At 38.5% G+C, this 12,051-nt stretch overlaps 1 protein-coding gene across 1 annotated transcript in view; it reads right to left on the bottom strand.

The window, feature by feature from the left end:
* WDR70 (WD repeat domain 70) overlaps positions 1-12,051 on the bottom strand; it is a 112,262-nt gene that overhangs the window by 46,894 nt on the left and 53,317 nt on the right. The window contains exon 10 of the mRNA XM_009903720.2: positions 7,018-7,192. Coding sequence (XP_009902022.2) covers positions 7,018-7,192 — 175 coding nt within the window. The remainder of the gene's footprint in view (positions 1-7,017; positions 7,193-12,051) is intronic.

Below are 12,051 nucleotides of genomic sequence, written 5' to 3'. Positions count from 1 at the left end.
TATTGACAATTGAGTGGCACAATTTTAATGCTGTGAAGACAATTTCTACAGAGCACAACCAAAACAAAACATCCAAGCAGACAACTGATTATTCCATGGCCAAAACAATGAATAAACCCTAGCTGGTGTGAAAAGAGTGCAATTCTGGAATACTATGATAGACCAGATGCTGAAAACATGATCTTTGCCTGGTAGAAAATATATCTAAAAAGGCATATGCATACACATAAAACTTTCTAGTAGACACACAAGACATGCATTTTGAGAACTACATTTTTTGCACGTTTGCACACACACACAAAAAATCCTGCAACTGTAAAAAGATCAAAAAATCTGATCTGTCCAAAGCATGGATATAAATCTCCTCAAAGAATATATCAATTAATGAAGAAAAATGTTTACAACAAGACTCAGATCTTGCTACTAGTTTTCATTACTCTGTCTTGGCAGCATCAGCACAAAACCCATCAAGAACAGTAAAATGACAACAACAACAAATCCAAGTAATATCTGGTCTTAAGATTCCCATTCCAAAACAAAAGGGTCACCCTATTGGCGGGGGAACAAAACAAAACACAAAGGCAAGAGAGAAGAGAAAGGAGAGCGAAGAGAAGAATCTTACATGATCTTTTTGAATTATGTGAATACACTTCCTTAGTTGCACAGTAATTCTTCAAAATGGCTCCAGTACTTGTAAAACTTTTCAACTCTGAAAACTCTACCTTAAAACTTCATACTGCACACCACAAACCTAAAGCTCAGAATAATCTTCAATCACTAAATATAGAAACATATTTATCTTACATCTATAAATCATGCAATTATTTGGAAAATACTTTTAACATGAGTATTTGTAATTAAAATGTACAGAGATTAGATCTGCTTAACTTCAGCGCATACATACTATGACATCCTACTTTTCCTTTTGTATATCAAGAATAGGGTGGCTTAAGGGCATGTGGAAGACAGATTATTGGGATCACCACTTGATCACAACACTTGTGGGGATATTCAGGTGGGCAGTACGTTAGCATAGTGCTGGATCTCATTATTATTATGTATTTCTGTATAGTTACTTTGAGCCTTAGCTAAGTAATTTTAAACTGATTAAAATACATAATTTATTTCAGCAATTCAAAATCCAAACAGAGTTTTAAAATCAGGAAAAAGGCATTAGTTCTACAATACTGCAATAGATGCTTGCTTCTGAGTAGGAAATCACTGAAGAAAGGAATTAAATGTAACAGTAGGTATACAATGAAAGAAAGGAACTAAAAAGTTATTTGTTAGCTAGAAAAGTGATTCCCCAACAGACTAAATCAGTTTGTGTTTAGTCAGAATTAAATTATCTTGAAAAGCATAAAACATCGCATCATTCCCCTTCGGATTTACACTACAGAAAAAGATAAACCCATTACAGAATCAAAATCACAGAAAACACATGGCTGGAAGAGATCTCAAAGATCATCCAGTCCAACCTTCGAAGCAGCACTGAAGGGGCAGCACTAAATCACATCCCTAAGTGCCAGGTCCACACACTGCTTAAACACTTGTGGGGACAGTGACTCCACCACTGCCCTGAGCAGACTATACCAACACAGATATAGTCATCAAACCTAACTCTTTTCTATTTAGAGTGCAGCTACTAAATAGCTAAAAGCTCATAGAAATTACTTGAAGTTTGTATTAAAGTTGCAGTGATATGCCATAAAATAGGTGATGTGTGAAACTGAGAAACATGATTAAGGCTACCATATGCAGAGAAACTGTTTATGCTCTCCTGGGATGAATGACCCAAGAAAAACCTGGAGGAAAGTAATCATCAGTTGGTTTGAAAGACTAGTAAAGTCCAACCAAGAAGTTTTAACTTTTTCAGCCTAATGAATTATATTTGTTATCAATGAAAAACATCTTGATCCTTTTCTGTTCAGTGTGGAAAGTAGGGGGAGTGGCGGTGGGGTGTTGTTAAGTAAAGAGATTTCTATCCATTTTAACTCAGCACATTTTTAACCTACCCCCTAAGTATACAAATAGCCTTTACAAAAATTACTTCAGCTTTTCTGTGTCTCTAGAAATACTCCCACTTCTGCACAGCAAAACTGGGTACACAGAAGTTTACTGATTACAAGTAAAAATTGATTCTTGATACTTAGTTTTAAGACTGAATCATGGATCAACTTGTTCCACCATATATGTTACTATTTGGCCTTGCTAAAGTCTCTGAATGGGCAAGATGAGGAATTTGAACCTACGTGAGTTGCAGGTAAATCTAGAGGTTTTCTTGCAGTGCCTTGTGGATCAGTACTTTTCAAGATCCTGTATTATGTTGACTACTAATGATCTCCAACTCTCCCTATTTGCCAGACACTCCTCCGAGTCTCAGAATGCTTGAGAGTTTTAATGCATTATGTTATAATTAGCTATTTCACACCACTGTATCCACTATTCATTAGAAGTTTGAAGGAAGTTATTTTTTATGTCCTTTAAAGCTGTTATTTTAAGCCAAGCTGACACTGTTCATAATATTTCAAACACAATGACAGATCATCCTGCTAATGCGCACCGTAAATGCACATGTACATGAAACTTAAAGAAAAACCATGCACTGACAAAATAACATGCATGAGAAAATAACAAAGATTTATGACAAAATGAAAAAAATCCTGAGGCAGATGATTATAATGGATCATGATCATGCTGAGGAAGTTTGGAGAAAGGCAAGGCAGAGACGGAATGCTTTTGGCTACCTTCAGCATTAGCAAGTTACCAACATCAGTGTCATGGAGACAGAAAAAGTCTTCCTCCAAGAGTTATAAAAGTGGTTTTACTCTCACTATATACAGCTGGGAGATTTGGGATTGCACCAGAAAAACAGTGGAATCAGGAAACTGAATGAAACACATTGTGCATTACTTGTCAGAACCAAAGAACGGGGCGGGGCGGGAAACAACACCCCATACAAAACAAAACAAAACCCCAACCCACCGTCACCACCAAAACCCCAGCACCACAAAACCCCAGATGACACTAACTTAAAACAAACAGCTACTTTGACTTCAGCAGGAAGGATAAAACATACAGTAGAAAAAAAGATCTTGTTTCTCTCTAAACTGAAACAACAACAAACCAAACCAAGCCACAACAACAAAAAACCTCACAAACAAAAAACCACATGAAAACCAAAACACCAAAACACAATCAAAGAATTATTTAATCACACCATTCTGGACAAAGTTTTATGCTACTGAGTGACAACCACAAGTGATGCCATAATGGTGATGGGGACACCACAACAGTTTGATTTTTAATTTGGTGGTGCTTTGACAAATGTATCAGTGGGATTCCTGTATTCAGATGTAAAGTTCGTAAGCCATTGGTGGAGCAGAGGATGATAGTCACAAACTGTAACTATAGTGGCAAGGAAGATTTATGCAAGCTTCATCAAGGAAGCCAGTGGAGCACTGATAGACCTTGTGAAACCTCAAAGGAAAAGCAGCTTCCTACTATCCTGCAGCAGTATGCCTGCCCATAATGAGTGCCCCTTTTGCTCTAGGAAAGGGCTCAGACCCTCCTTCCTATTGGGGTATCCCCTTCTGCTCTTGGTACTGATGTTTTCCTGACCCTTCTCCTATGGGAAGGAAAGAAAAACTTTTTCTGAAGTGGACTCTGTGTTTGTTATGAGTTTTTACTCCTGTCAAAAAAGATAAAGTTCTGTAAAACCTTTCACAGGTGCCAGGGTAACAGGCACTGTGGACAGTATGTAGTGTGAGCCATATTATCTTGTAGGAACACCAGCATGGATTTAGTTTGTACTGTTACCTTCATGTGCAGGAATAGTGGTATGAGAATTCAACTGCGCAGTTGAAATGTCATTCTTATTTTTCCTTACATGCAAAAGTGAATTCAAACAGTCAAAACATGCCTTTATTGCATCAGCTCTGGCATGACAATATGGTCAATTAAGCTAATTTTTACCTAAAAAGATCTTCCCGTCCTATTTCCTGCCGCATATGTGCTAAAACCATATTCTGAAATAACAATGCCATAATAATTCCTCACTGGTTAAATACAAGAAATTACAGCATTATTTTCTGATTTCAAACACTAGTGACTTTTGTTGCAGACTCAATAGAGCCCTCTCAAGTTAAACACAAGGGCTGTCTTAATTTTGATTTGAAACAGAGCTGTACTGTAGTACAGCAAAATCTGTGTATACAGCTCTACACTTGTTTCAACAAAATCAAATGATATTTGCTGGCTGGGAAATAAAAAATGTTTTCTTCAAAAATCAGAAGTGAACGTTTCTACTATATATTTATTCAAGCACTTTAACCCTCATGTCTTCATTCTCCATAGCTTTACCTATTGTTCTATGTCACAACTACACCATTTAGTCATGACATACCTTTTTCTCATTCAAACTTTGCAAGCATTAATATGTCCTCTCAGGCCAGTAAGTCCTTCTACCACTCCTGTACAGGAGTCGTTGCCATCCTCCTCTTTCTAGTTCCTACTTTGAACAGACATCCCTCCTCCAATCTCCAAATGTGAGCTAAAGGGGGTTTGTTGTTTGGTTTCTTTGTGGGTTTTTTGTTTGTCTGTGGGGTTTTTGTTTGTTTGTTTTATTATTGTTGGGTTTGTGGTTTTGGTTTTTTGGGGTGGGGTTGTTTTTTGGTTTTTTTTTTTTTATTTCATTAAGATGCATTTTAAAATGCTTAACTACACGTAGAGATTTCCAATGGAGTATTAGTTTTCAGTAAAGAATGGCACTAAAAACAATTTCCACCACTCTTACACAAAAGTATTCCACGTTCTTAATGACACCAACAAAAGACAATAATTCTCTAAGCTCAAAATTTAAGGGTATCAACTTCAATTCCACTAGGAACTTACTTCAGTTTTGCATTGTTATTCAGAGTTCATCATTTGGAAATAGCACAAATGCACAGGATATCTTTAAATTATTCAGAATCACCTTAAACTGCACTCAATCAGCATTGCAATATGTCATCTAATAGACACACAAAAGTTCAAAAGGAAAAGTACATGAAAAAGCAGACAACCAAGGGAACTATTGTTAAAACTACAGCAGAAAGCTTAATATTTCAATACTGTATATGTTAAAATAAACAACATACACAGGTGATGAAAGCCAGTGTCTGAAAAATTTATTATTCTGTTAGAACAAGTTTACACTTAGAATGAATTCTCAAGCTTCATGCCATTAGGAAGTTTTACTGGGTTTATAGTGGAAATAAAAACAGAAATAAAAATAGATGACAATCCCAAAATACAAGCTGTACTTTGGATATGGTCATCAGGCTTACTTTTCCTTTTACATCTCTAAATTTCCTCTTGCCTCCAGCCATCAAATTTTAATCAGTGTTCAGGAGAAATAAACTAAATAGCCTGCCCTCCTTTCCAAAATCAAGTAGTTCGAAAGAATAAAGTTGAACAGGCTAACACAACTTGTATTAGTTCAACATTATTTTTCCGAAAGCCATCCCACTGGGCATAAAGCAGACATTCATGATTACTAAGCTGATTAATTTTAAAAGCAATAAACTTTTCCCTAGTGAATTTGCATTTGAAAATGGAAAATTAAATTCTTGGAACAGGATTGGTCTGTAGAATACACTACACAAAGAAATTAGGAGCACTAATTGCTCTAAGCTCCAGGTTATAGAGGAGAAGGAGTAGTAAGAATTTTACGTACTTTTTGATAGGTAGACTCATAACTACTGGAAATTCACTTTTAAATTACAGAACATATTTTGTAATTTTAAGGAATTTTAAATAGGTCCTGTTCTGACATAAATTGTTCATATTTGGCTCCATTTTCATTTTTACAAGTTGGACAATGCAACAGATTTGGCATCTTTGTACTTCAAATACACAGAATTAACCAGGTTGGAAAAGACCTTTGAGATCATCGAGTGCAACCCTATCACCCAACACCATCTAATCAAATAAACCATGGTACTAAGTGCCTCATCCAGTCTCTTTTTAAACACTTCCAGCGAGGGTGACTCCACCACCTCCCTGGGCAGCACATTCCACACTCTTTCTGTGAAGAACGTATTCCTAACATCCAGCCTAAACTTCCCATGGCACAGCTTGAGACAGTGTCCTCTTGGTCTGTCACAAGATGCCTGGGAGAAGAGACCAACCCCCAGCTGGCTACAACCACCCTTCAGGTAGTTGTAGACAGCAATAAGGTCTCCCCTGAGCCTCCTCTTCTCCAGGCTAAGCAACCCCAGCTCCCTCAGCCTCTCCTCACAGGGCTTGACACCAGCTTTTTTGCCCTTTTCTGGACATGTACCAGCAACTCAACATCTTTCCTAAACTGAGGGCCCCAGAACTGGACACGCTGGCCTAACAGGGGCAGTGGGCAGAATGACTTGGCTGCTTCTGCTTGCCATACTACTCCTGATACACGCCACGGTGCCATTGGCCTTCTTGGCCACCTGGGCACACTGCTGGCTCATGTTCATCCTATGGCACCATTAACATTACTCTCACTCACTTGGATGTTATTCCCCTCCGCATGATTTCACTATGAAGTTTTGTCAGTTACTGCTTAATGTATTCAGAATCTCAAATAAAATATGCAAGCATACATCTTTAGTTACATAAGAACCAAAAAGAAACCACATATTTTTTCACAATCATCACATGTTAAATGAGTATTGGTGCATGGCTACCTCTAAAAATAAATAACTAAAATAAATAAATAAATAGCGCCCAAACCACACCAAACCAAACCAAACCAACCAACCAAAAAACCCCCAAACCCCAAAACAACAAAAAAACAACCAAACAAAACAACCAACAACAAAAACCCAAACCCCAGTGTTTTGAACTCAATAGCAGCACGCTGATCAATTAGTTGTAGAAAGGAAGAAGAAATAGTAAATCTTTTGTCTACAAGTTATGTAATTTTTGGGGGATAGGAAATATCAACATTCATCACTTGATGTATTAGAGGCAAATAATGTTATAAAATAGTTGACTTACATTCATATTCCTATCCCAGATCTGGATGGAGCCATCTTGACAGCCAGCTGCAATAAGTTTACCATCTCTGCTGTATGTGCAGGTTGTAGGAACCACCCGTTTACCTTGAACTGATCGTGGTTTAAATATGCTTTTGTGCTTTTTTTCATTGTTGACATCCCATGTCCTCACAGTTCTGGAAAAAAGTTTAAATGAAGACTTGTTTTAGATAACGCACATGAAATAATTCTTCTTGTGATATAATCAGGCACCTTTTCCAGTATAAATGGCATATACTACTGTTCTAATAAAGTTTATAGCACCAACATAGAATTTAAGTTATGGTACAGCAGTCATGAAATTAATGTGACAATTTTCCCACTAAGAAATATCACATTCACTTACATGTATACGAAGCTTATAAAGAAGTTCTCCCCTAACTCTCCTGTAAAGATGTGAAATTATTTACAGCTGCACAAAGTGGTCAAAGGTTAATACACATGTACTACATAGTCTCCACTGTCACTGGAAATCAGGAAGATTACAGCAATCGGTCCTTTACAAGAATAAAGACTTCAGGGAACAGGCATGAGTGCCTCTACAACTTCTTCAGTTAAACAGATTGTCTTCATTGTTCCAACATGACAACTAATAAACCTGTTTTTAATGGGCAGTACTTCAGTCTGGCTGGTTATTCTTCAGACTTGTTTTTATTTTGAAAAGCCATTTTTGAGTTGAGTTTTCCCCACATTATTAGCAAAATAAATATATACCTTTGGTTTTAATAGAAAAAAGTATCTGACTGAATCTTCAGTGTTTCTTGGATACACAAAATCATCCAAATGAGAGAGAACTACAACACTGAGATACAGGTGGACTCTTTAAACTGTCTTAGATACAAATGTTTTCTGTCCTTTTAATACATTGAGTTCTTTCCAAAAAAAAAAAAAAAAAATTTCAAAACTCTTCTGGCATCTAATGAAGAGAGGAGTTTCAGCATTTGGCAAAGGAAGGAAGACCATTAATTTAGAAAGAAACAAAAAAATCACTAAGTTCAAGAAAACTTCATTTGTTTACACTACACAAACATTGCTTACGATCCAACAGCACTGGTCTCTAGCAAAGCAAACACCACTTCAGCAAGGCTGCCATTTCTCCAGAGCAAGACAAAGCACTGAGGCATAACATTACAAACCTCCACCAGAGCTACGAGACCAGACATGCTACAGAGCTGACCTATACATAACTTTAGGTATGAAAATGAGCTGGAAAAAGCTCACAGAAGTCCTATTTAATCACATATTTAAAAATAATGAGACATCAAGTAGCTGAAGTAGAATGAATCTCTGGTTGTCCATACTAAAGGCTAGTCTTGAAATCATCTACCTATAAAGCATCAGTTCGTTTTCTATTTGGAGCATCAGGCTATGTTCTAATGTTTGTCAGACTCAAATAAATCAGTGCTGCTACATGGAATGCATTGACCATGGAATGGTATTTCTTGGAGTTATTCAAGACCTGTCTCAACATGGCCATGTGCTAGGTGCCTAAGTGATCTTTCTTACAGATCATATAAGTGATCTGGCCAGAAAAGGCTTCAAAGATCAACAAGTCCAACCACCAACCTAACACCACCATGGCCATTAAGCTATGTCCCATTTCTGACCACCTCTAGCCACAGTGCCTCCACCACTTCCCTGGGCAGCCTGTTCCAATGCCTGATCATTCTTTTGGGAAATCGAGTCTAAACCTTCCCTGCACAATTTTTTGGCCATTTCCTCTCACCGTATTACTTGATACTAGGGAGAGAAGACCAACACCCTAGCTCACTACAACCTCCTTTTATATGATTACAGAGAGCAGTGAAGTCTCCCTCCAGTCTCCCCTTCTCCAGATTGAACAATCCCAGCTCCCCCAGCTGATCCTCTTAAGACTTATTCTTCAGACCCTTCATCGGCTTTGATGATCTTCTTTGTACACACTCTAGCACCTCAGTGTCTTTCTGTTAGTTAGGGGCCCAAAACCACACACAGTATTCAAGCTGCAGCCTCACCAGTGCTGAGTACAGGGGCACTATCACTTCCCTGCTCCTGCTGGTCACACTATTCCTGACACAGGCCAGGATGCTGTTGGCCTTCTTGGTCACCTAAGATCTTTTGAACAGGACAGCTGGATTAGAGGATCTTTAAAGGTCACTTCCATTCTCAAACATTATGCTATTATGAGGGTCCCCTTTTCCTCTCCATATGCTGTCAATAATCATCTCAGTCTCTTACCTTTCACTAGAAACCATAACACTTCTTTTTTCAGATCCTTTCAGAATTTCATTTGAGTATCCTGTACCTTCAGCTTCCCTTTCTCCTCTTGTGATGAACATGTGCTAGAAAGCCACCCCCTCTCCTACAGTGCAGGTTTCCAGGACTGCCACTGCAATACCTAGTTAGTATACATAGTGGTACACAGGTCTTAGCAGTACATCTCCTATAACACTGATAAAAAATGTGATCCCTAAATCTACTGTAATAACAGCAGCTGGCAGATGGAGCCAGGGAGCAGTATAGTTCCCCTGTACTCCAGAAGGAAGTAGTTAGGGACCTCCTTAGATGCTTGGATCCCCACAAGTCTATGGCACCGGATGGAATCCATCCTAGGGTGCTGAGAGAGCTGGCAGAGGAGCTGGCCAAGCCGCTCTCCATCATTTTTCACCAGTCCTGGCTCACGGGAGAGGTCCCAGATGACTGGAAGCTGGCCAATGTGGTGCCCATCCACAAGAAGGGCCAGTTGGATGAGCCAGGGAATTCCAGACCTGTTTATGGAACAGGTCATCTTGAGTGCAATCACACAGCACTTCCAGGATGGCCAAGGGATCAGGCCTAGCCAGCATGGATTTAAGAAGGGCAGGTCCTGCCTGACCAACCCTATGTCCTTCTATGATCAGGTGACTAGCCTGGTGGATGTGGGGAAGGGCTGTGGATGTAGTCTACCTGGACTTCAGCAAGGCCTTTGATACTGTCCCCCATGGCAAACTCCTAACCAAGCTGTCAGTCCATGGCTTGGACAGCAGCACTCTGCACTGAAAACAAAAATATTTAAAGTTTGTTCTTTAGTAAAAATGTGGGGTTTTTTAATCATCCCTCCAACATAAAATGTTATTCTTTCACATCAGATTTTAATGTATTGAATGATACCCACATACTTCTACTTTCATGAAAAAGGTTCCATATATATTCTAATTTTAACCTTTTTAATGGTGGATTCCACATCTGCAAAACAGGTTTTATAACATTTTTCGTTTGCCAAGAGCAATTCAAAGCAACTTAGAAAAGAATAGGAATGTTCTTTTGGAAAGGTACATGTGCATATTTTCCCGACTATTGGAAGCTAACTGTCCTTTAATAAATTAGTAATTAATGTAATTAACTAGGGTTTGGGGAGGGGAGCTGTGGGGCTTCTCCTCCTCCCCCAACCTTTCTACTGTTAGTACTATGTTACCATTTCTAATAAAATTAATTATTGCCAATGCTGCTCTATTACATAAATTATTATTTGGCTGCATTTCCCAGTCTGCAAGCACAGAAAACTCCTCTATGCCCTGACTCAGCATGCCACTTTCCCATTCTAACACTGTGCTAATACACTGCTGAAATTCAGGGAGTGAACCAGTCCATATACTAAAAGTGAGACCTGTCATATTGCAGTGAACTTCTCTTCCTGTCCCACCTCCTGCTTCGACTGGACTGCAAAACTCTCTGGTACAATATTGAATGTTACTGGCATATAATATACTGAAAATATATTAAATCTGTTCTTAGTAATTAAGTATATTCTTACTATAGTTAGGGGGGAAAAAATAAAAGGGGGGCAACAGAATTCGTTACTTACTAATGTACAGATGAGGCTTAACATTATACATTTACTCACTGTTTATAATGCCTTCCCTTCTAATATAAGGTTGACCAAAAAAAGGCTACCTTGGAAAGCCATAACATACTTTAAAACCATCATATAAATACTGCTGCAATAGCACATATTGCAGAACAGAGAATTTCATGTCATCTTAAACCTGAGTGGAATGCATTTTAGAAAGTGCCAAGTTAAGCCACTTTATTAAAAAGTGACTGATCTCAAAGTATGATTTCTTCTTATTTTATCTATAAAGGAATGAAATTAAGACGTTGATGCAATACAGTAAACCTCTTCCTCAAGGCACCATACAGGCAACGACTGAATGTGCCGATCATGCAAAAATTCATGTAAGCCCTTCTACCTTAATGTTTCCTCAAATACTGAAGTATTTCCATTTGTATTTCCATAAAACGCTGAATATATTTCATTAGTGATGAGCATGTGGGCAACTATACTGCACTAGCAGAAAAAAAGCTTGTTACTTTTGAATTACTTTCTGACAACAAATTTGCTTTCGTTTTTGTTGATGAAGTCTTCACATACAAATCCAACTGAAGAAAAGTTGTTTTCCTTTGCATCAGCCACTCGCAACCAGAGATGCCTGCATTGAAACATATCACTTCTTCACTGAGAGAGTCTTCAGAAAACCATCGACAGAGCATATAAGCATCCCCCCTGAGATCTTTGAATTCAATGAGTAACTGATTAAGTTAATTTAATCAAGTTTTAAGAGACTAAATCTTGTCTCTCAATTTACAAAGATAAAATCACCTTTGCTCCTAGCCCAGACAAGAGCTGCCCAGGGAGGGGATGGTGGAAAGAGCCTCTGGAATGTCTAACAAAAGATAAGATTGTTGCGAACGACCCGCCTGATGGGTCAGCTCCGCCTACTGAGAGCACACCCTGCAGTGGCATACGCATTAATGTGACTGGGACGTGGGCTGAGCTACGATTAACCAAATAAAAGACACATCTTTAGCACCTCAGACAGAGAAAAAAGACATCACCATGCAGCCCGAAACCTGCAGCCCAGGAACCCTCTCTCCACCACGACACCATGCCTGCACTAGGTTTTGCCTGCCGTAAGAAGAAACGGAGACACCACACGTTGGAAACATCACTAGACAACACAAACTGAAAAGGGCTTGA

This window comes from Dryobates pubescens, chromosome Z (assembly GCF_014839835.1).
Source record: "Dryobates pubescens isolate bDryPub1 chromosome Z, bDryPub1.pri, whole genome shotgun sequence".
NCBI classification, from domain to species: domain Eukaryota; kingdom Metazoa; phylum Chordata; class Aves; order Piciformes; family Picidae; genus Dryobates; species Dryobates pubescens.
This window is presented reverse-complemented; position numbering and strand designations above follow the sequence as displayed.